The sequence below is a fragment of the Amorphotheca resinae genome (genome assembly GCF_003019875.1).
Source record: "Amorphotheca resinae ATCC 22711 unplaced genomic scaffold M430scaffold_14, whole genome shotgun sequence".
Classification (NCBI taxonomy): domain Eukaryota; kingdom Fungi; phylum Ascomycota; class Leotiomycetes; order Helotiales; family Amorphothecaceae; genus Amorphotheca; species Amorphotheca resinae.
In genome coordinates, this window is record NW_020194484.1 from 860558 (window position 1) to 880351 (window position 19794).

At 50.8% G+C, this 19794-nt stretch overlaps 9 protein-coding genes across 9 annotated transcripts; 6 read left to right on the forward strand and 3 right to left on the reverse strand.

Moving 5' to 3' along the window:
• Positions 1–67: 67 nt before the first annotated feature.
• Positions 68–1889, forward strand: M430DRAFT_110690 (hypothetical protein; the record flags this gene model as incomplete). The annotated part of the gene is made up of 8 exons (XM_024861378.1): positions 68–272; positions 327–384; positions 438–576; positions 628–893; positions 941–1046; positions 1095–1219; positions 1273–1590; positions 1640–1889. 8 exons carry the CDS (start codon positions 68–70, stop codon positions 1887–1889), a joined length of 1467 nt encoding a protein of 488 aa, XP_024716819.1.
• A 626-nt stretch (positions 1890–2515) lies between these two features.
• M430DRAFT_110768 (hypothetical protein) lies at positions 2516–3275 on the forward strand (the record flags this gene model as incomplete). The annotated part of the gene is made up of 2 exons (XM_024861385.1): positions 2516–2921; positions 2968–3275. 2 exons carry the CDS (start codon positions 2516–2518, stop codon positions 3273–3275), a joined length of 714 nt encoding a protein of 237 aa, XP_024716820.1.
• A 1131-nt stretch (positions 3276–4406) lies between these two features.
• Positions 4407–5507, forward strand: M430DRAFT_31743 (hypothetical protein; the record flags this gene model as incomplete). Its single annotated transcript, XM_024866055.1, has 2 exons — positions 4407–4550; positions 4617–5507. The coding sequence occupies 2 exons, from the start codon at positions 4407–4409 to the stop codon at positions 5505–5507; spliced, it is 1035 nt and encodes a 344-aa protein (XP_024716821.1).
• A 229-nt stretch (positions 5508–5736) lies between these two features.
• M430DRAFT_23315 (hypothetical protein) lies at positions 5737–7349 on the reverse strand (the record flags this gene model as incomplete). The annotated part of the gene is made up of 6 exons (XM_024864878.1): positions 5737–5838; positions 5900–6247; positions 6298–6947; positions 7000–7050; positions 7103–7112; positions 7233–7349. The coding sequence occupies 6 exons, from the start codon at positions 7347–7349 to the stop codon at positions 5737–5739; spliced, it is 1278 nt and encodes a 425-aa protein (XP_024716822.1).
• A 2031-nt stretch (positions 7350–9380) lies between these two features.
• M430DRAFT_110619 (hypothetical protein) lies at positions 9381–10530 on the forward strand (the record flags this gene model as incomplete). Its single annotated transcript, XM_024861373.1, has 3 exons — positions 9381–9523; positions 9840–9945; positions 9997–10530. The coding sequence occupies 3 exons, from the start codon at positions 9381–9383 to the stop codon at positions 10528–10530; spliced, it is 783 nt and encodes a 260-aa protein (XP_024716823.1).
• A 698-nt stretch (positions 10531–11228) lies between these two features.
• M430DRAFT_62163 (hypothetical protein) lies at positions 11229–13609 on the reverse strand. Its single transcript, XM_024868968.1, has 4 exons — positions 13259–13609; positions 11820–13109; positions 11451–11752; positions 11229–11352 (listed from the first exon to the last, which is right to left on the reverse strand). The coding sequence occupies exons 1-4, from the start codon at positions 13473–13475 to the stop codon at positions 11314–11316; spliced, it is 1848 nt and encodes a 615-aa protein (XP_024716824.1). The 5' UTR covers positions 13476–13609; the 3' UTR covers positions 11229–11313.
• Positions 13610–15049: 1440 nt separating this feature from the next.
• On the forward strand, positions 15050–16555 carry M430DRAFT_54442 (hypothetical protein; the record flags this gene model as incomplete). Its single annotated transcript, XM_024868468.1, has 6 exons — positions 15050–15240; positions 15289–15330; positions 15381–15621; positions 15725–16009; positions 16062–16302; positions 16368–16555. 6 exons carry the CDS (start codon positions 15050–15052, stop codon positions 16553–16555), a joined length of 1188 nt encoding a protein of 395 aa, XP_024716825.1.
• A 483-nt stretch (positions 16556–17038) lies between these two features.
• M430DRAFT_23319 (hypothetical protein) lies at positions 17039–17549 on the reverse strand (the record flags this gene model as incomplete). Its single annotated transcript, XM_024864880.1, has 2 exons — positions 17039–17147; positions 17203–17549. 2 exons carry the CDS (start codon positions 17547–17549, stop codon positions 17039–17041), a joined length of 456 nt encoding a protein of 151 aa, XP_024716826.1.
• Positions 17550–17619: 70 nt separating this feature from the next.
• On the forward strand, positions 17620–18744 carry M430DRAFT_23320 (hypothetical protein; the record flags this gene model as incomplete). The annotated part of the gene is made up of 4 exons (XM_024864881.1): positions 17620–17738; positions 17793–18061; positions 18119–18336; positions 18391–18744. The coding sequence occupies 4 exons, from the start codon at positions 17620–17622 to the stop codon at positions 18742–18744; spliced, it is 960 nt and encodes a 319-aa protein (XP_024716827.1).
• Between the last annotated feature and the right edge of the window lie 1050 nt (positions 18745–19794).

Sequence of the window (19794 nt, forward strand, 5' to 3'; positions counted from 1 at the left end):
ATTAAGCTTTCAAAGGATCTCCATCTCTGCCCCCTCTGCTCCCTCTTCTCCCATCCTGTCCAGTGCAATGGCTGAAGAGAAGAAGGCCGTCGACGTCGACGCGCACGTGACCGATTCAGGGAGCGAAGAAGCGGCCGCCCCCAGCTCGATTATCAAGGAGACGCCTCAGAAAAAATGGACCTCATATTTATGGGATACGTTCGATAAGTCCCCCGAGGAGCGCAGGTTTCTGTTCAAACTTGATGCCGCCATCTTGACGTTTGCATCGCTCGGTAAGCCCAGTCTCTCCCGCAACGCGAGATCTGTAGCTCATGCGGCACAAATAGGCTATTTCATCAAATATCTGGATCAGACGAATATTAATAATGCTTTCGTGTCTGGGATGTAAGTCTCTAGGATCTGGAGGCTGCTTGGAACGTGATGCTGAGGTGTAACAGGAAAGAGGATTTGAATCTCTATGGAGACCAACTCAACTATATGACAACCGCGTGGACAGTGGGATATGTTATTGGAGAGATACCCAGCAATATTCTTCTGACGCGGATTCGGCCCTCGATATGGATCCCTGCTTGCGAGGTGGGTGTTTTTGCATCTCGAGTTCCACAACATTGAGTTGACGAGAACTAGCTCATATGGACCGTCCTTACCATGTGCTTGTCTCGCTGCAATACCGCGAGCCAGATCTATGCCCTGCGTTTCTTCGTTGGATTAGCGGAAAGCGGTTTCTACCCTGGAATGCAGTATGTGATCGGGTCCTGGTACAGGAAGGATGAATTGGCCAAGAGATCTTGCATTTTCCACACCAGTAGTGGCCTGGGAACCATGTTTTCCGGCTACTTGATGGCTGCTGTGTATCATCTAGAGGGAAAGGGCGGTCTTCGCGGCTGGCAATGGTATGAATCAAGCGATGAGAATTGGATACCTGCTAACTTTCCACTAGGCTCTTCATCATTGATGGAGTGATTTCGCTTCCGGTTGCATTGGCCGGCTTCTTTGTGCTTCCAGATGTCCCTGAAATATCAAGAGTCTGGTACTTGTCCGAACAGGTCCGTGGTCCCCCTTCAGAAATATTTTCCCTTGCTGAGATTTGACAGGAACGGGAATTCGGCAAAAAGAGAATGGAGCTCGAGGGCCGAGAGCAGAGAAAGCCATACACAGTGGCCAAGATAAAAAAGATCATGACTTCATGGCATATATACCTTTTGAGTCTAGTATACATGTGAGAGCCATTCTTTCCAAACAATTGAACTCAGGCTGATATAAATTCTGCAGATGTTTCAACAATGGAGCAGCGGCTGCACCCATCTTCGCTCAATTCTTGAAGGATTCAAAACATCCCAAGTACTCCGTTAGTCAAATCAACGCATATCCTACTGGGACATCTGCAGTGCAAGTTGTATCTACACTCGTATATGCCTGGGTCTCGGACGCCGTCTTGAATGGTCGGCGCTGGCCTCCAATTGTCTTTGGCGCGATTATCAACATAATTTGCTACGTTTCACTCGCAGTATGGGACATCCCCAATGGCTGGAAATGGGCCTGCTACTACATCTGCGGTTGTGGGTACGGCCTCTCAGGCTTGATCATGGCGTAAGACATCCTGAATCATCCACTGGGATTCTGCTAATACGGTCCATAGCTGGGGGCATGAAATATGCAATGATGATAACGAAGAAAGAGCAATTGTGATTGCCAGCATGAACGAGATGGCCTATGTCGTGCAAGCCTGGCTTCCACTCATCGTCTGGCAGCAGGTTGATGCACCACAGTACCAGAAAGGTTTCATTACTGTATCCTGCCTCTCTGTGGTATTGATCATAAGCACGTTTGCTGTTCGATTTTTGTGGAAGAGGGAAAAGCTAAGGTATGTCGCGAGATATCGTGATTAGCGAGAAGAGTTGCGATGCTGATGATCTGATAGGAATGAGAGAGCTGCCCGATCTAACAATGAAGGCCCGGAGCCCATTAGCGTGCAGGGGAAGGAGGAGTAGATTTAGTTATCTCTTGGGCCAAAGGGGGTTCATTAGGATACCATTAGTGAGCGGCCACTGACCACTGCTTTGGAAGAGAGGGTGTAATAGGGCCATACCTCACTGTCGCTATATTAGAGCATTAGAGCATAATCAAAGATATCTCTCCCTCTCCTGTTGGCTTGCTCGGTTGATGCCAGATTAACATTCAACTGTCCCGGCCTATGTCGGTTGTAGAATTTTGTTGCATGTCGCACTTGTGGGCGCCGTGAAGTCCAGGCAAACACAGGTGGTTTTCCAGACCCTTGTTTGTCTGGTGTTGTGTGGAGCGGACCGGGCCCTGTGCAGAGTGAATTGTGTGAGCCTGATAAGGTGCTGACTCCTGAGGCCTCAACGAAATGACGTTGCCGAACGTACCTACCCCTGGAAAATTGTTCGCGAAATCTGACCGCGTCGATATATCAATTCCATATCAATTCCAGATCCCTCCTCAGATACAAACACTTTAATCCGTTTCCATCTTCACCCCCGCCCTTCCTCACATAATGGCTGACCTCCGCCCACCACCCACGCCAGTGGCCCTGATTGTCGGAACCGCCATCGTCGCCGGTATCAGCGGTTACATGATCGGAATCGCGTCCTCCCTGGGCTTTCTGCCAATACCGTTCATGCCCAAAGCAGCCAAACCAGCCAAAGCACGAGGGACAGCCAACTACGACGACGAAGAAGAGAGCTCAGAGGAGGAAATTGACGAAGGCGAAATACTAGATCATTTGCCAAATTGGGCCAATGGCTTAGAGGCAGACAAGAGGGATGGACTGCGAGCCTCAGCTCTAGCAGAAGCAAAAAAGTCTCAAGCTCCTGCAGCAGCTACAAAGCCCTCCTGGGCGGATAGCACAGAGGAATGTAAACTGGTTCTGGTTGTGCGCACCGATTTAGGAATGACCAAAGGTTTGATTTTCTGCCCTTCTCCAAGACTGTCTCTAACCTTTTCCAGGCAAAATCGCGGCTCAGTGCTCTCATGCCACGCTCGCTTGCTACAAGAACTTCTTACGAAACGACCCCAAGTCCCCGATTCTGAGGCGCTGGGAACGGCAAGGGCAGGCCAAGGTGGCACTCCAAGTAAAGAGCGAGGATGAATTGGAAGTGTTACAGGCCACAGCAATCAGCCTGGGACTCGTGGCAGAAGTTATCGCAGATGCAGGGAGAACCCAGATTGCCAGTGGGAGCCATACGGTGTTGGGCATTGGACCAGCGCCGAAGAGTGTAATCGACAAGGTTACGGGAACTTTGAAGCTCTTGTAGGCGAATAAAGCGCAAGGTATGAATGAAAAGCAAGCATTGCAGGCGTTTGGAATTTGGAAGTCGGATACACGGATGGCGCTGGAAGAATATCAAGTGGGGTATATATGTATCCCTACTGTCATACCACGGCATCAAAAGCCCGCTGCCCTCGAAATAAATGATTTATATCAGACCTGAAAGACGCTCCCTACCCTCACCAATTTCCGTTTCCGCTTCTGGACCTGAACAACCACCGCTATAATCCGAATCAAGGATGGGCGCCAGGCCATACATGCTTATCCATGTTTTGACTAAAGTCTCAGTCAAGCCTTCCGTTTTCTTCCTAACGGAAACGGTGATAGCCAGCAGGTAGAACAGAACGAGTGGACCGACCTGGAGATTATGTAGTAAAGAGAAACAAGGCACGTTATCTTCAACCAGCACAACGTTGCAGCTTTTACAAGACTTGGCTGGTTAATGAGATGGAGGAGAAGGAGCGTGACTTTGGATGGGTGGGCAGAGGGTGAGTAACCTGCCGAGCCTGTCCATGTGCTTGTATCTTAAGGTACTTTAACTTATCACCTATGGTAGGTACCTAGCTTAATCCAACTCCTTGCATCATTCGTTAAAAGTACCTACCTTAGGTACATCAGAACCTCATGACCTTAGCGGATAACCTCTATTTCAGACTCCACCTCGAGCTACCAAACCCGCCAACAGACCACTTCAATGAACGCTCTTCCTGGCATACGTGGTTACTCTGGACGAAGGAGAGGGAAGGCTTTTTGTAGTTTACAAGAACATCCTTAGATATACCTTGCTTTTGAAGTTTTGCTTTGGCAGTCTAGTCATTCTTGGCTATATGTGCTATTCGATAGTACGGCCCGTATAGGTAACAGGTAAGATAGATAATGCAATATCTGTATACTATGTAGTCATTTAGTTCTCGTTCACGGCACGATAGCCAGCCGGTTCTATGATTATTACTATCTGTAGAAAGGAGCGGTAAAAGAGGCGGCTGAAAGACGTGGAATTTGGCGAGGTCGTAAAAGTCAGCCCTGTCTGCTGCGGTACAGCCTCGTCAAAAACAACATCGCAACCGCGGAACCTCGCTCTAACTCAACTCAACATCAACTCCCCGACGAAGGCAAAATGCTGCCACCAATTGATGAGTCCGTGCTGCAAAGCAATCCCAAATTCGCAGCTTTATATTCTACGCTCACAAATAACATTCTCAATCCATCCGGATCCACGAGAAAGCACCCCGCACAAAAAGAACGCGATGCCGTCTCTGAAGTACCTACCTATTTCTCCCCCTTCTTCCACCTCCTCCTATCAGTTCCACTAACGCCGTCGATATAGGCACTCAAAAGCGCCCGCATCCAAGACGCAAAGACCCAGCTCATCCGCAGCGGTCTGAAATCCCTCGATCTCAGCCCCCCATCAACGTCTACATCCACAAGTACGCGAGCCAGCGCCAAACAAGCCGCCAAGCAACAACCCCCCCTCCCCAGCGAACTCATCGAACTGATCCTCCTCCTCTCCGCGCGCCTCTCCTCGCCCTCCCTCCCCACCTCCTCAACCCACCTCCTCGAAACCACCTCCCAATGGTGCTCCCTCCCTACGCACCTCCCCACCATCAGCTCTCTCCTCTCTAGCCACCTACACACGCAAGCCCTCGCACTATCCCGCATCCACGCCCCCACGACCAACGCCTCATTTCTCCACCGCACCATTCCCAAGCTCGTGCCCGGCACCCACTTCCTGCAGGAATCCATCGCAAAAAAGAAGGCCGCGCTCGAACACCGCCGCCAAGCGCTCGTCTCCAACACCACGACGCTGCTCTCCATCTACCACCTCGCGAGCGCGCTCACGATCCAGATCCTCGAGTCGTCGAAACACGGCGGCGCGGCGCGGCACGCGCGCGCCAAAGCGGACTTGCTGAGCGCGCAGGCCGCAGAGACGAAGCTGGATGCGGGCGAGAAGAAGGCTAGGGCGGAGAAACAAGTGTATAGTGAGGAGGTGAGGAGGGCGCTGGCGAATTATGTGAGGCATTTGAGGGATGCGAGGGAGAGGTTGAGGGAGCGGAGGAGTGCAGCGGAGAGGGCGCTGTGGGGGTATGGGGTCGGGAGGAAGGAGGGCGAGGGGCTGGAGAAGGAGAAGGTTATGAAGGAGATTGCGAGGGTGTATGGGGAGTTGGTTAAGGAGGTGGCGGAGGTGGGGAGGGATGTTGAACGGTTGAGGAGTCGATAAAGGGGGGGACTTGATTTAAAAGGGATGAAAGGAGTTTGGAGAATTAAAGAATTATGATCGGAGTTATTGGAGCGGTGTAATCTGATCAGAGCAGTAGGGCAAAGTGTGGACCATCAAATGGGCACGCTGCAAAGTGTTGTACAATTCAGAAAGAACTCTATCTGGTATAGCCAACCAACAACTATGGAACACGATCTTGCGGAATTACCCCCTTCATTCCCCCTACACCCTATGGCTTGACGGCATGGATGGCAGCCGCAAGTCTCTTAACATTCCCCGTCGTGATACCCGCAACTGATATTCTACCATCCTTGGTTGCGTACACAGAGTGCTATAAAAGCGTCAGCTGGAGCTGCGTCTTGATCACGTAAGGTAGGCAGGGAAAAACTCACCTCCTTGGCCAACTTATCCATCTGCTCAGGGGTCAATCCAGTGTAGGCGAACATGCCGATTTGGCTCGTGATGTGACTCCAGTCGTGCTTCGAGCCCAGAGCCTCGAGCTCTTTCTTCAAAAGAGCGCGCATGGTGATGATGCGGTCGGCCATGCCCTTGACCTCGCCCAACCATTGCTTGTTCAAGGCTGGGTCGTTGAGAATCTCGGAAGCGATACGTGCACCGTGGACGGGAGGGTTGGAGTAGAGAGGTCGGACGAGGATCTTGACTTGCGAGTCAACACGCTTCTTCTCTTCTGCGTCGGCGCAGACAATTGAGAATGCTCCGACACGTTCACCATAGAGACCCTATCATAGCCGTTAGTTTCATCGACCTCGAAGGGAGCCGGGGAAAATACCATGTTCTTGGCGAAAGATTGAGCAAGGCATGGGTTGTGGCCCTGCTCGACAAAGTATCTGACAGGGAAGGCGTCCTTGTCTGTGTCTCCTGAGGCAAATCCCTGGTATGCCATGTCGAAGAAAGCGTAGTGACCACCAGCCTTGACAGCCTCACTGATCTCCTTCCACTGCTCGACAGTTGGGTCGACACCGGTAGGGTTGTGTGCGCATGCGTGGAGTAGGAAGATGCTCCCCTTTGGTGCGGCCTTGATATCGGCAACCATACCCTCGAAATCAAGACCAATGGTGTCCTTGTTGTAGTATCGGTACTTCTCAACTTCCAGCCCCGAATCTTTGAAGACCGCAGCATGGTTTGCCCATGACGGTGTTGGGATATAGATCTTCTTTGCGCCAGGGTAGAAACGTTGCAGGAACGCACCCCCAATCCGAAGAGCACCAGTTCCAGAGATGGATTGTGTGATGACCAGGCGGTCGAGGGCAGAGGAGCCGGCACCGTATGCAAGCACGGCGGCGGCTTTAGTAAACTCAGGGACACCGGTAATACCAGCGTATTCCTTGTTGAGACGTGCGGATACGACCTTGTCTTCGGCCGTTCGTACAGAGGGGAGGACGTAGGGCTTGCCTTGGTCGTCACGGTATGCGCCAACACCTGGAATCGCTTTCAGCACGTATCCAATGCATGGCGCATTCTTCTCGCATACCTAAGTTGATCTTCTCCTCGAAACTGTCGGCCTTGAAGGCTTCAGTGATACCTGGAACCCAGTTAGAGACGGTATTCGCAGATCATCCATGGAGGTGACTCACCCAAGATGGCCTTTAAAAAGCAAACGCGCAGTTAGCAATTGAAGAAGATCGAGCGGCGATCTATGAACTTACATCCTATTCAATGGTCAGCGATCATGTACAGCCCGAACATGGGAGTCCATCGACTTACTGGAGGTCCTTGCGGCACGTCGGCCCAGGTGGAAGCTTGACGGGCGGCGATACATCTTCGCACAGCGACACCACGGGTCGCCGCCTGTCTGGTGGCCAATCTGACTGAGGAGAGCATGTTGAAGGAGTAAAGGGAGGAGGGAGGAAGGAGAAGAGAGAGAGAGAGATTGAGTGAGGTCGGGATGATCGAAGAGAACTCCGTAGACCGTACGATTTCTGAAGATGGAGGCCGGGCACGGAATCAAATATTATATTTATACGGTCTATCCACCGTAAATAGGTGGCATAGCCCGCGTTGGCATGTGCGTTGAAGTGCGCCTGCTAGTAATTTTTTAGCGTGCTGTGGAGAAAAGCCGACAAATTTGCCTAGGAAGATTTACTGATATCAACAGATTTACAGTAAGGATATTTACGTATATTTACAGGCTCGGGTTTAAGATGGACGGGCACACACTTCCTGTCACTTTGTGAGTTTTACCTGCCTTACGCCGATGCTCTGTCGTCATGGAAGTCAGAGGTTTCCATCTATCTTACCTCTACAATTCTTGAGACAAGATTGAGCTTCCTTATCAAGGCTGCACCGAAAATAATGGCTCAGCCTTGAGGCAGATTTCGATAAAGCCCGAGGCTGAAGCCTTCCCGGGATCTCACCGTCCAGCCTCAACGAATGCCGTTGTCCTACAGTACCCGTACCAATACAACGAGTCACAAAAGATCTCTCGATTGCACTTGAGATTGAGTCTCTCTTTTCAGGCGGAGATTTATAAATTCATTCCAATCACTATCGTTACTACCTCCAGGGTCGAGCAGAAATGAAATCATTGCTCTAAGCCCATCCTGGTTTTGCTCACTTACTGCAAGAAGACAGTTCCACAATCTTGTCTCTTTTCTTATCCTTTGCATCAATACATACATGTGGCAAGCTCTAAGGATTTTCTAGTGACTCACTTCCACTGAAAATCTCTTGCTTTCTACCCATATGATCGTACCGGGATTTGAAATCCCGGATATCTGCTCACTCCCGTCAGCTAGCTGCCCTTCCCGTTGCATTCCCCGTTAAGGACGGGATGACAATAAGCTTTTTTCCATACCATACTGTTGATCTAAATAATCATGGTTCCTTCTTCATGTCACAAATACTCACAAATATCTTCGGTGCTCCCTGAGTCCTTACCGGCCAAGGAGCAGTCTCCCTTAAATGTTGTGTGATATTAGCAGATCTTCACAGCTGCTGCACTATGACCTTCACATGGGCCTCTAAGCAGCATACCGAGTTATAGGGCATTGATGCTAGACGAGATGATGTCCTTGGCTCGTCTGAACTGCGCAGTTGAGAAATGTACATCCAAGCTTTCAACACTGCGTCTGGTCGAAATTCGGGAATCGGTATTATCCGAAATACTTAAAGGACGAGTGTCGCCAGGCAGGGGTCGGCACAGATGAGCACCCATGCTTCGTTGACAGGACACGGTGAGGCTGCTGACGTGAGGCCGTACGCCAACGGACACCGGCTCCGAATAACACCAACCAAGTCCTTCGAAAGCTGCTTAAATTTCCAAGAACACCATTCTTAAGAGACATACCTAGGGATCCTGGAACTAAGGACAGGACGTTGTGAAACAAGTATTTTCCCACGGGAGACGAGCCTGGGCTGCAACGATATGATGTTCAGGATCTTGCCAGTGAGTTAAAACCCATCTTTATTTCGCCTCACATAGCTGTCAAGAACTCATGGAATAGGAGAAAAAGAAAAGAAGGGGCATCCTTAAGACAAGCAGCTGCGAGAATAACATATTGCCCCCGTTCCCTGGAGCAGTTGGCGACATTTCTCATTCCATGCTTCAAACAGATCAATCACATGTTTTACTGCTGAAAGGTACCTTACCTACTACCGCTCCAATCACCTCTGCAACTCACACGACCTCCTAAATCACATGTCGTTGCCGACGACCATGTGGAGAATAGGGGGGCGATCCCCGGCGCCCTAGCCCGACGCTAAATAACGCTGACCTGACCTTATTTTGTCTTATTTATCTCCTTTACCTTGCAGTATTTACCTGGCCTATCGGTATCAATAAGCGAGCCCACCATCACCACGCAACGTCTATCGCCAATCGCCAGACGAACATTCCTCACACGCGGGTCAAGCATGGCGAGTCCTCGAAAGGCCGTGGTCGTTGCAGTCAGCGGCTGCTCGTCGAGTGGGAAGTCAACGCTCAGCCGGCTCCTTTGCGATGTCTTCCCCAATTGCTTCGTCCTGCACGCCGACGATTTCTATAAGCCTGAGGCTGAGTAAGTCGATCTTCTTGCTTTTGTCTTGCTCTTGTCTTGTTGTCTTGTCTTGTCTTGTTTAATTCCTGTTTGTTTCCTATCGGAATTTATATTTCTGGATGTTTGAATTTCTATGCGTGAGAACGAGATTCCCGGGGAATCACTGCTTGGATTCGAAGTCGGGTCACATGTCTGGACGGACTTGCTCTATGTACCTTATATACCTCATCCATCTATCATTCACGCTTCAATATTTCCCATCTCAACTCCAACGTAACATCAACACCAAAGCGATTCCCAACCCCACCATCCCTGCAGACTGACCTCCCCGTACTAGAATTCCCACCAAAGATGGTGTTCTTGACTGGGACTGCGCCGACGCGCTCTCCATCCCCGACATGATCCGCTCTCTCGAGTACATCCACCGCAACGGCGCCTACCCCGTGCGTCCCCTTTCCTTTCCCCCCACCAACTAACGCTAACCCCCCTCCCAGCCCGACCTCCACTCCAAAGAAGCCCAGAACCCCAGCACCCCACCCCCCGCCATCCCCTCGACGCTCCTCTCCAGCCTCCGTTCGCAGGTCCAAGCCTGGAGCTCTTCCGCAGGCCATTCCCTGCTCTCGCCCTCACCACTACCGATCTTCATCCTTGACGGTTTCCTCCTGTACGCGCAGTCCATGACCGCTTTGCAGCCACAGCTCGATATCCGCTTATTCCTGCGCACGAGCGAGGAGCAGGCTAAGAAGAGGAGGGCCAAGAGAGCGGGATATGCGACGCTTGAGGGCTTCTGGGAGGATCCGCCGGGGTATGTGGAGAATATCGTGTGGCCGAACTACGTGAGGGATCATGCGTTTTTGTTCAAGGATGGGGATGTTGAGGGGGAGGTCGATGAGGCGGTTATGAGGGAGCATGGGATTGAGTGTTTAGGGAAAGGGGATGTAGATATGGCAACGACGGTGGAGTGGGCGGTGAATGTGTTAATGAGGAGGTTGCCGGAGGTGATCGGGGAGAGGGGGCAAGGGAAGTGAGGGGAATTGGAGATACGCCACATACCTTATACATGTAGAAAGATACCTACCTACCTATCTACCTACCTTGAAGGCGAAGTATGAGTTCTTTCTTTGACGGTGAGGCATTTGTCCCTTAACCAGCAGTTGATAGTCCTACTCTACCTAGGTAGGCAAAGACCCTTTATATAGACTGTCGAGAACCAAATCGACGGTCTATATAGGTACGGAGGCGGTCGCGGACACTTTACTTAGATATACTTGAATATAGTACCTTAGCTACCTATAATTACTGTAGACTTACGGTGGCCCTCCTGAGCACCCTTCTTTATAGACACCTATGGCACCCTAACAGCCACTAACAGTATAGTCCACACCCTTACTCCGTACAACACAGAAGACATAAGATACGCTTCTATGCGTAATCTCTAGCTAAGTCAATGGATTTTAATACTTTGAATCTCCGAGTGATAGGGTAACTACCTACTATAGAATAGTCCATGATAAGGTAGCTTTAGGGACGGTCACGGGATGGTCCTCTTACAAAGGGACAGTCAACATCTAGCATCTCGACACAAATATCATAAGTACAGTAATATATATGTATATCATTACATATTATATCCTCCTCTCAGGATGTTCGAGACAAGACATGCCTTTCAGATCTCTTTCCGCATATAGTAAGGATACTTTCAGAAGAAGTCACATCTCGCACGATCCTAGATGTCGGGTCGCAGGACCGCAGACTGAAGACTGGGTCCTGTGCACTTACTTATTTTCGTATCGCTATATCTAAGGTATCCATCAATGACCCTTTGCCAACTCGACTAATTTCGGGAAGATCTAGAATTTCACCAGTCAGCAATCAGTCAATCAATCAATCACTCAATACATCTCGGCGGAGTCGAGGCGAGGGATGAAGAAAGGGCAAGAAGACTCACGGGAGTGCCAAAGCCCGTAACAGGGTCCCAGCCCTCAGTGACAGGGAAGCCGTCCGTACCGCACGACGAGCTGTTCCCGCTCGTGACGTCAGTGAAGCCGCGATAGCCTTTCGAGTAGAGCCAAGGGTTCAAGAAGCCGAGAGTCGGCCTGCCGGATGCGATCAGGGCGTCGTTGACGAGCGAGACGATGCTGGACATCAGGGGGCAGGAGGCGCTGGTTCCGGAGATGGTGCTTAGCTCGCCGTTCCAGAAGAAGGCGAAGTAGAGACCTTGCGCCGAGACGTCGGGGTAGCCACGGCCCTCTGGTAAGGGGGGTTTGTTAGATGGAGGTTCAAAGGGGGGGGAGGGGGAAGGGAGAGGGAGACGGACCTGGGTTATACAAGCCGGTGTAGGCGCCATTCAGGGACTTGACATATGCGGGCACCACAGCGTCCTGGTATGAGGGGCGAGGGAAGTAGTAGCTGAATCCGCTGCCTGACGCGTAGAAACCGTGTTGCTTGCCGTCGGATCCAACGCCGGGACTGCGGTACACTGCGACCTCTGGCTCGAACTGCATCGTTGCGCCGACGGTGGTCACAAATGGACAACTGGCAGGGAAGGCTGGTAGAAAGGTGCTCTTGTTCTGGCCGTCGTTGCTGTAGCAGGCGCTGTCGTCCAGGCCGCCGAGTCCGCCGTCACCACTCGAACACAAGAGGGAGATACCGCGGGCCCCGAGTTGGGCGAAGGAGTTGCACACTCTCTCGGCGTAGGACTTGGGGATCGTCTGCTCGTCGTCGCCGTATGAACTGCTGATTACCTGCGGGAGGTCCTTCTGTCCCAAGACGTAGTTGACCCAGGTCAGGTAAGGTTCGTTGGTGTCCGTTGGAGTGTTGAGATCGGGGTTGAAAGGAGGGCTTCCTCCTGTGGAGAAGGAAGTTACTGGCTGTGGCCATGTCATGCCCAGGATGGTCTCAGCATCGAGGACGGCTTCCTCAGAAATATCACTTCCAGCAAGTTGCTCAGCGGTCAAAGGCGTGTACTGTGCCGCAGGACCGTTGGCAATCTCCACGGATTCGAACGTCCACGCTGACAACGCAGCCGGCGGGTTATACAGCTCCAGGAATTGGAAGATGTCGGGCCGGATGGGAGTCTGGTTGAGATAGTTGTTGAAGCCGATCCGGGCCTTGCCAACGGCCTGTTGCCGGTAGCCCAAGGATCCATACAGGGTGTTGAAGCACTCCAGAGTCACGCTTTCGATGTTGCAAACCCTCGCAATGGTCTCGTTGCTGGGGGGCTTGTATCCCGGGGGCGCTTGATGGTCACCAAACTGGATCCAGTCGGTCTTCTGGGGGGTTGCGCGCATGAAGGAGTTGGTGGGTTGGATCGTGTCAATCAGGTCATGCAGGTGAAGCGGCAGTGACCAGTCCGGCGTCCGCACCAAGTACGAACCGTCTTCGTGCTGAAAGACTGAGTACTTGGTGTTGAGCAGACGCTCAGCAGACTCTACAGAGATGTAGATGTTGACCCAGTCCTTGGCGGGGCTGTAGTCAAAGCGATCAACACCATTAGAAAGCAGCCACTCGTGGACGAGATCCAGAGCTTCATCCGAGGGCTTGACAAGCTCATACACATCCTCGGTGCTGAGATGCTGGCCATAGCGAGGATGATCTGGGTCGGAGACTGTTCGATGGCAAAAGGGGGGGCGGGTTAGCACGTGAATCTCCCGGAAAAAAGACACTTATCGAGCATGTCCATCCACATATATCTATACATATCCCATGATGTATATATATAGGGATGTGTACGACAGAAGATAAACTATGATATACCTTCATACAGATGGCGCTCCAACTCATCGAACCGCTCCTGCTTCAGACCAATCTGCATATGGAGCATATGGTCTCCCGGCGCTCGACTCACAGGCGTCCATTTGCGCGGCACCGGATGGGACTCCTTGACAGCGTATGGGGTACGGGAATGCAGCGGGGAAGCAAAAGCCGCCTGGGCAGCGAAGGCCACAGACAGCACGACGGAGAGACCCAACATGGTGATGGCGGATTCGAGTCGAGTGAGGAGGACCCTTTTGTCGCGGGGGAATCGAGCCAGCTTAAATAGCAAGAGACGGCACGTCAGATCCCACGATTGCACCACGGCTCCATTTTCACTTGGCACGTCTCCTGTCGTGCTGACTGACAGCTTGTTTACCGCATGGGTGCTAGATTATTCTGGATTCTAGAACAGAGCTGCGGGCTGCCCCTCTCTCGTACCGGGAAGGAGGATAGTAGAAGCGGATCAGGGACATGGATAGGATATATTAGGGTTCCTGGTTTCTCCGCCATGATGGTGCTACTACACAGTCTACAACGAACTTACTCGTCCTTCCGCGGATAATACAAGGGGATGGGCATGGCCTGAGCGGAGCTCCGCTGAAAGGCGATGGCCTAACTGCTTACTATATGTCGATAAGTGTTCCTAGGGCAAGGGGCAGAGGGCCTAGGGAATCAGATAGATTCAGAACCATTACTTATACTCACTAATTCCAAGACCCTACGAGGTCCCGATGCAAGAGAGCATCATATGTCGCAGATCCTAACAGTACACAAGAGACGGACTCGGCGGATTCGTTAGACAGTTGCACAAGGAAGGATCACAATCACGATAATCACTTCTTATACAGTATCTACCAAGGATTACTGTGTGAAAGGTACTTAGTACCTTTCTACCTACCTCTTCACGGCTCCCCCGGGCCTTGACAGCGGCTGGCGAGTATGCGACCTTCCCGATAAGTATCAGATCCCTTGGCATCGCAGTGCCAAGTTTAAGTTCTTACCTACCTTACCTACTGGGTATAACTGGAAAAAGATGGCAAGAAAGAACGAAATTGCAATTGTATCTTGAACCTAAATATTGTTACAGAGAAGAAGCAAACACAACCCAAGGCTCAAGAAGTAAATCCGTCAGCTCTCGATCGAGCCCCGACAGATAGATCATAGGGTAAAGCGTAAGGCTGACTCGGGGGACCCAGGGGAGGAGATTGGGATATACGCTCTGTACAATGGCGTGTGCACATATAACTCCGGACTCCGAACGCCGTGCTGCGGGAGACACTCAACGGCGTTGCAACAGGCGGATACTTACAGGTGCTACTCCGCCTATCATCCTCAAAGCACTCCTTCTCCCCGCAATCAAGCAGTCAGCCTCGAAGCGCACAATGTACTACGGAGCACAGCATTGATTGATCGCTCATGGACTTCAACGAGGCGGGGAACCCTGCATATCTACGCTGAATACCTTTAATTGTTGAAACGAGAAGAAGTACTGTGCAAATTTAGATAAAGAAAACAACAACAGTTTCCCAACTTGTCTCTTGCGTCTCAGTGCTTTTGATATTCCTGGGCGAAGGCATACGCCGGCACTATAAGGGGGCGACAAGGCCTTAGTAACAATAAGACTACCATGTCGTACGAGGCTCTGCGGCTGTTTCCGAGGTGCTTGGAGACTCAACATCCGCAATAGCAACCCGATCTGCTGAACCGTCACCAGAGATGCCCCTTCGCCTCGTCGGATTCCGTACTCTCTCACTCTTTCGACGACTGCATTTACCGCCGAGATGCGCTATCATGGTCACACGTCAAGCGCCTCAAATTCTCTCGTCTGATGCGCCGGTAGAGGAAGAAGGGCTGCCTGATTACGATGCCCGCCATTTCTGCCCAGTAAACCCTGGGGACCTCTTCAATAACCGGTATAAGATGCTTGTCAAGCTCGGATGGGGCCGTTCCTCAACTGTTTGGTTAGCTCAAGACATGTCACGGTATGCTCTAACTCTGCGGGACTTGTACTAGGGTTAACAGCTCTCCAGCTGGCGGTGGCAGTCCAATCGCTACGTTACTAAGGTATCAAGGTCTCTACCTCCAGTCTCACCAACCAAGATGCTGCAAACCATGAATTAAGAATATCCGAACGCCTAAATGCTAATCCATCGCACAAAGGATATAAAGCTGTTAGGGCCCTACGTGATGATTTCGAAATCGCGGGGCCAGACAACAGCGCGCACCTGTGCCTTGTCTATGAACCGATGAGAGAACCGCTTTGGCTATTTCAACGGCGCTGGGAGGATGAAACAATACCGCCTAGACTTCTTAAGGCATACTTGAAGATTCTTCTTTGGGGGCTAGATTATCTTTCACTCCGAGTGTCATATTATCCACACGGGTGCGACTAATTCGGCATCGATTTATACAAACACTGACGTTGCAATAGACCTTAAACTAGACAATATTCTTATGGGATTTGAGGTTGACCATCCATCCGTACTCGAAGATTTCGTCGGAAAACTGGCCGAACATCCCATGGCGCGAAAGGTCAAGGATGGCCGATCAGTCTACCTATCGCATAATGACTTCGGGCAGCTGAGGTCATTGCGTATCATACCCCAGATCGCGGATTTTGGGTTGGCAGAGTTTGGTGACGGCCACAGCCCTCTCACACGTCCTATCCAACCCCCGATCTTCCAAGCCCCTGAGGTCTTACTAGGCACCAGCTGGTCATACAGCGCTGATATTTGGAACTTCGGCGTACTCGTGCGCTTTGACTCTCTGAAAGCCACAGAAGAACCAAGCTAACTTCAGGTAGATCTGGGAGTTAATGGAGAACAAAGACTTGTTCAGGAATATTCTTTCCAGCCAAGGGACCTACGACAGCCGAGCACATATTGCAGAGATAATTGCATTACTAGGCCCCCCACCGAAAGTACTCGTCGAAAGAGAAAAAAGGTGGAGTGAAGTCAAATGGAGCCAACCTTTTCTAAATTCAGAAGGCACACCTTGCCACACAGCCCGCGAGTATTTCAATGGACCTTTCTTCAGTCCAGAAGGTACCTACCTATGCTATATTTTCCCTCCGAAAGACAAAAATCTAACTCCAACTTCTTTCTACAAGGCGATTTCCTATATAACCACCTCATCCCGAGCAATATGACTCTCTCAGACTCGGTTACTTCTCTTGAAGGGGAGGATAAACAGCTATTCCTTGATTTCATCAGTCATATGCTTCAATGGCTCCCAGAGAAGAGAAGCACCGCGAAAGAACTCCTAGCGCATCCGTGGTTGGACTTTATCCCGAGCTGAAATGTGCCGCTTCTACAAGTTAAGAAGAAGTAGCTGTGCGAAGTCCAGGACTTTTCGTAGTCGGGACGCAGGGTAAGCCCATATATATCCCGATCCAGAAGATAGGGGGCGCAATAATCGACCGTCGATTCCTTCCTCCTCTGATGGAATAAGATGCTTGGTCATAGAAAGAGGCGTGGGTTCGACTGCGATTTGCGTTGGCACGATCAATACTCCCCTCCCGCTTAAGAGGTATTACTGTAATAAATACAATCCTAAGTCGTAGTCATCTATTCTCAACGCCTACCCACCTTTTCTCAGATACCTAAGCCCGGCGGATATCCTGTAAGGTTTCAATCCCTGATCGTTTGTGTGTGTAAGTCTGTGGATTGATGAAGCTATTCAGACTGTGCTATATACAGAAATAAGCGAGGGTCACATGCCCTGACATATCCCTCTCCCCACGGGGAATCTCTACCAGGTGTAGTTGTCGATCTCACTACTCTAGATGACCTTGACAAAGTGAGAAACCTTGATAACCTTGCCATCCTGGTTTAATTCAAAGGCAGTGTAATGCTTCCGCTTATCCTTGTCACTCTGATGTTCAGACTCCCTGTTTTACTAGTTAGCATTCAGATAGACTAGCGACGCAAGACCTAAAGGCATACTTCATAGCAACTTTAGCTGTGTCATCGTGGAGGGAGCTGGCGTTGTCCTCAACGACCTGGGAAAACTCCGCTTTGACGTTGGTTGAAGGATAGTTGGTTGGACGCGTCCATGTATCTGTCTTGTCGACATAGTCTACCGTAATGGATTTTGCACTTCTCGCTTTTGCAACAACAGCAGCAATCATCATACCTTGTGATGACCGGACAAATGTACGCCGTATTACATCGATCAATCCAGCCTCCATGTTACTCTCACAACCATTTCTCTTCCTGAGGTGCTCATACCCCGCTGTTTCCCGATTCGCGTCCTTTCGTTCCCCGATTCCTTTACCTTCTGCAGTTGCCATCCTCCGTCGTTATAAAGGCACGACGTTACCGAGATCTCCATCGAATCGCACACAGGATCATATATCGACCATGGAATCTACAACGAAGGAGCTAGTCGGCCAGTCTGGCCGTCATTATCACATCGAACGAGTCCTCCAAGAGAAAGAGTTCCCTAATGGAATTTCGCCACTGCGCGTCTACATTGCTTCGTGCGTGCCCTTGAAGGTGAATAGCATACAGTTGCTAACTCAGGCACATCCCAGCGCCGAGAATCAAAAATTCGTATTGAAGAATCTTTTCGCAGAAGACATCAACGGCTGTATGGATATGTATCGATCTCTACGCAGCTGTCCGTATCTACGCCTATCACACGATATCATACCCGAAGAAGCAACACTTGTGTACCACTATTTTACCGATCATCTCCTAAGTCTCGCCCAGAAAGATCTACCTCTTGCCGTCACGAAACGAATCCTCAAAGATACACTGCGGGGGCTGGCAGCGTTACATGATCAAAACATCGTTCACACGGGTAGGAAATAATGGTTCTAGACTTGCTCCTCTTTCACGACCATACTGACGGTTATAGATATCAAGGCGAATAATATATTCATCGACCGGGAGAATGACTCGGAGGAGATAGTTATTCGGCGGGTCCAGCTCGGCGATCTTGAAGACGCTGCCCATGTTCCTCCTGGATCCCACATTATCGGTACACAAGTGGGGAACTACATGTGGCGTAGCCCAGAAGCCCACTCCGAAGCTGGCCTTGGCAAGCCCTCAGATATGTTCTCTTTCGGTGTTGTGGTAAGTTGCGAGACCCATCAGACCTCCTTGGGTGTTAATTCTCTACTTGTATAGTGTATTTATGCCGTCACAAAGCGGGTAATTTTCGCCGTTGACGAGGAAGAGCTGGACAACGACCTGGAGCCACTATCTATCGTTATTGAGCGTCAGATATCTTATTTTGCAGAGGAAGACACACTAGCTGCGTTTCTTAGGTACCTTGGCGACAATCGTTGGCGTGTAGTATTCGAAGCTCTTCGAGATGGGTTCAATAAGGAGAATCCCCGTAAGCCGTTTTCTTCATGGAAGAATTATGCTGGCATCGACGCAGATTTCAAAGACCTCATTAGTGGGCTAACAAATTTCGATCCAGCGAGGAGGATCACTGCGCACGAGGCCTTAGAGCATAGGTGGTTCAAGGATCTCTGAAAAGATTTTCTTTACTGTATATTATACCCTGTATTAGACAAAGGAAGGGCTAAGAGGCGTGGCAATTGGCACGCGAGATGCTACACTAGACTACATTATCAAGGCGAACGGGAAGGGAGGAATGCTTTGCTGCCATCCGGACGCGCATCGCCGAGTTGAATGTCGAGGTGGCCGAATTCCCTCCGGCTGACTTGGCGTACCTCTGCACTCTTACCGACGGCATCACTGGTCCAGGGCTGCCGTACGAACGTGTCTCTCAGCAAATTGAGCTTCCTCAGTCCCTTTGAAGAGGCATTCCAGTTCGGCGGGGCTCCATTCACTGGCGGCTCTTTCGCCCTCTACTGTCGCAAGGAGGGTAACCAAGTAGTAGCAATGCCCGCAACCACTGGGGATGGGGTTCCCACTCAGTCGTTGTAGTAGTCACGAGGGCCACGGTCAAGAATGCATTTGCTACTTCGCAGAAGTCAGCGTTGACACCCACAATGTGAAGTTGGCTGATGAGACATAGAGGATATGCGGTACCGTGGAGACGATAGAGCCATGTGTAGTTGTACCCGAGCTAGAGAGCCATGCTTTGCCAACTACTATCAACACAAAGACATGGTAGTCCCGCACGTGTGATGCCATTGCTTATCAGCACAGATCCCGGTGCTAGCAACATCCTTAGAAACCCAACGCCCACCAACAGCCACGCAATCTGAGAAGCCAGCTTCAGGAGTGCTCGGCCTTTGGGTGACGAGCAAGCGGTGGTGGAGAGAGGTGCGAAAAGCTCCACTGTGATCTGACCTCTAGCTGCAAAGCTGGTCAGGACGTCGTGTACGTGAACGGCATGAGGACTGTAATTATCCTCTGTCCGATCCCCCCTGTTGACAATATGTCGTCTCTCGCGGTCCCTTCACGTGATCACATGCACCATGCAGAGTGAGTCCGGATTCTTCAAGGGTTTCGGAAGTAGGTAACTTTTTTCTACTATTTCATCTTTCTAGTCTAAAAGCCGCAACATCTATTCCAAGAATACCCCCCCCCCCCCCCCCCCCCCCCCCCCCCCCC

Coding starts and splice junctions, on each gene's coding strand:
- M430DRAFT_62163 (XM_024868968.1), bottom strand. CDS start 13,475: ATGTTGGGTCTCTCCGTCGTGCTGTCTGTGGCCTTCGCTGCCCAGGCG. Junction 11,753..11,819: donor CACCGGCTTGTATAACCCAG/GTCCGTCTCCCT, acceptor CCCCCTTACCAG/AGGGCCGTGGCTACCCCGAC. Junction 11,353..11,450: donor TTACGGGCTTTGGCACTCCC/GTGAGTCTTCTT, acceptor GTGAAATTCTAG/ATCTTCCCGAAATTAGTCGA.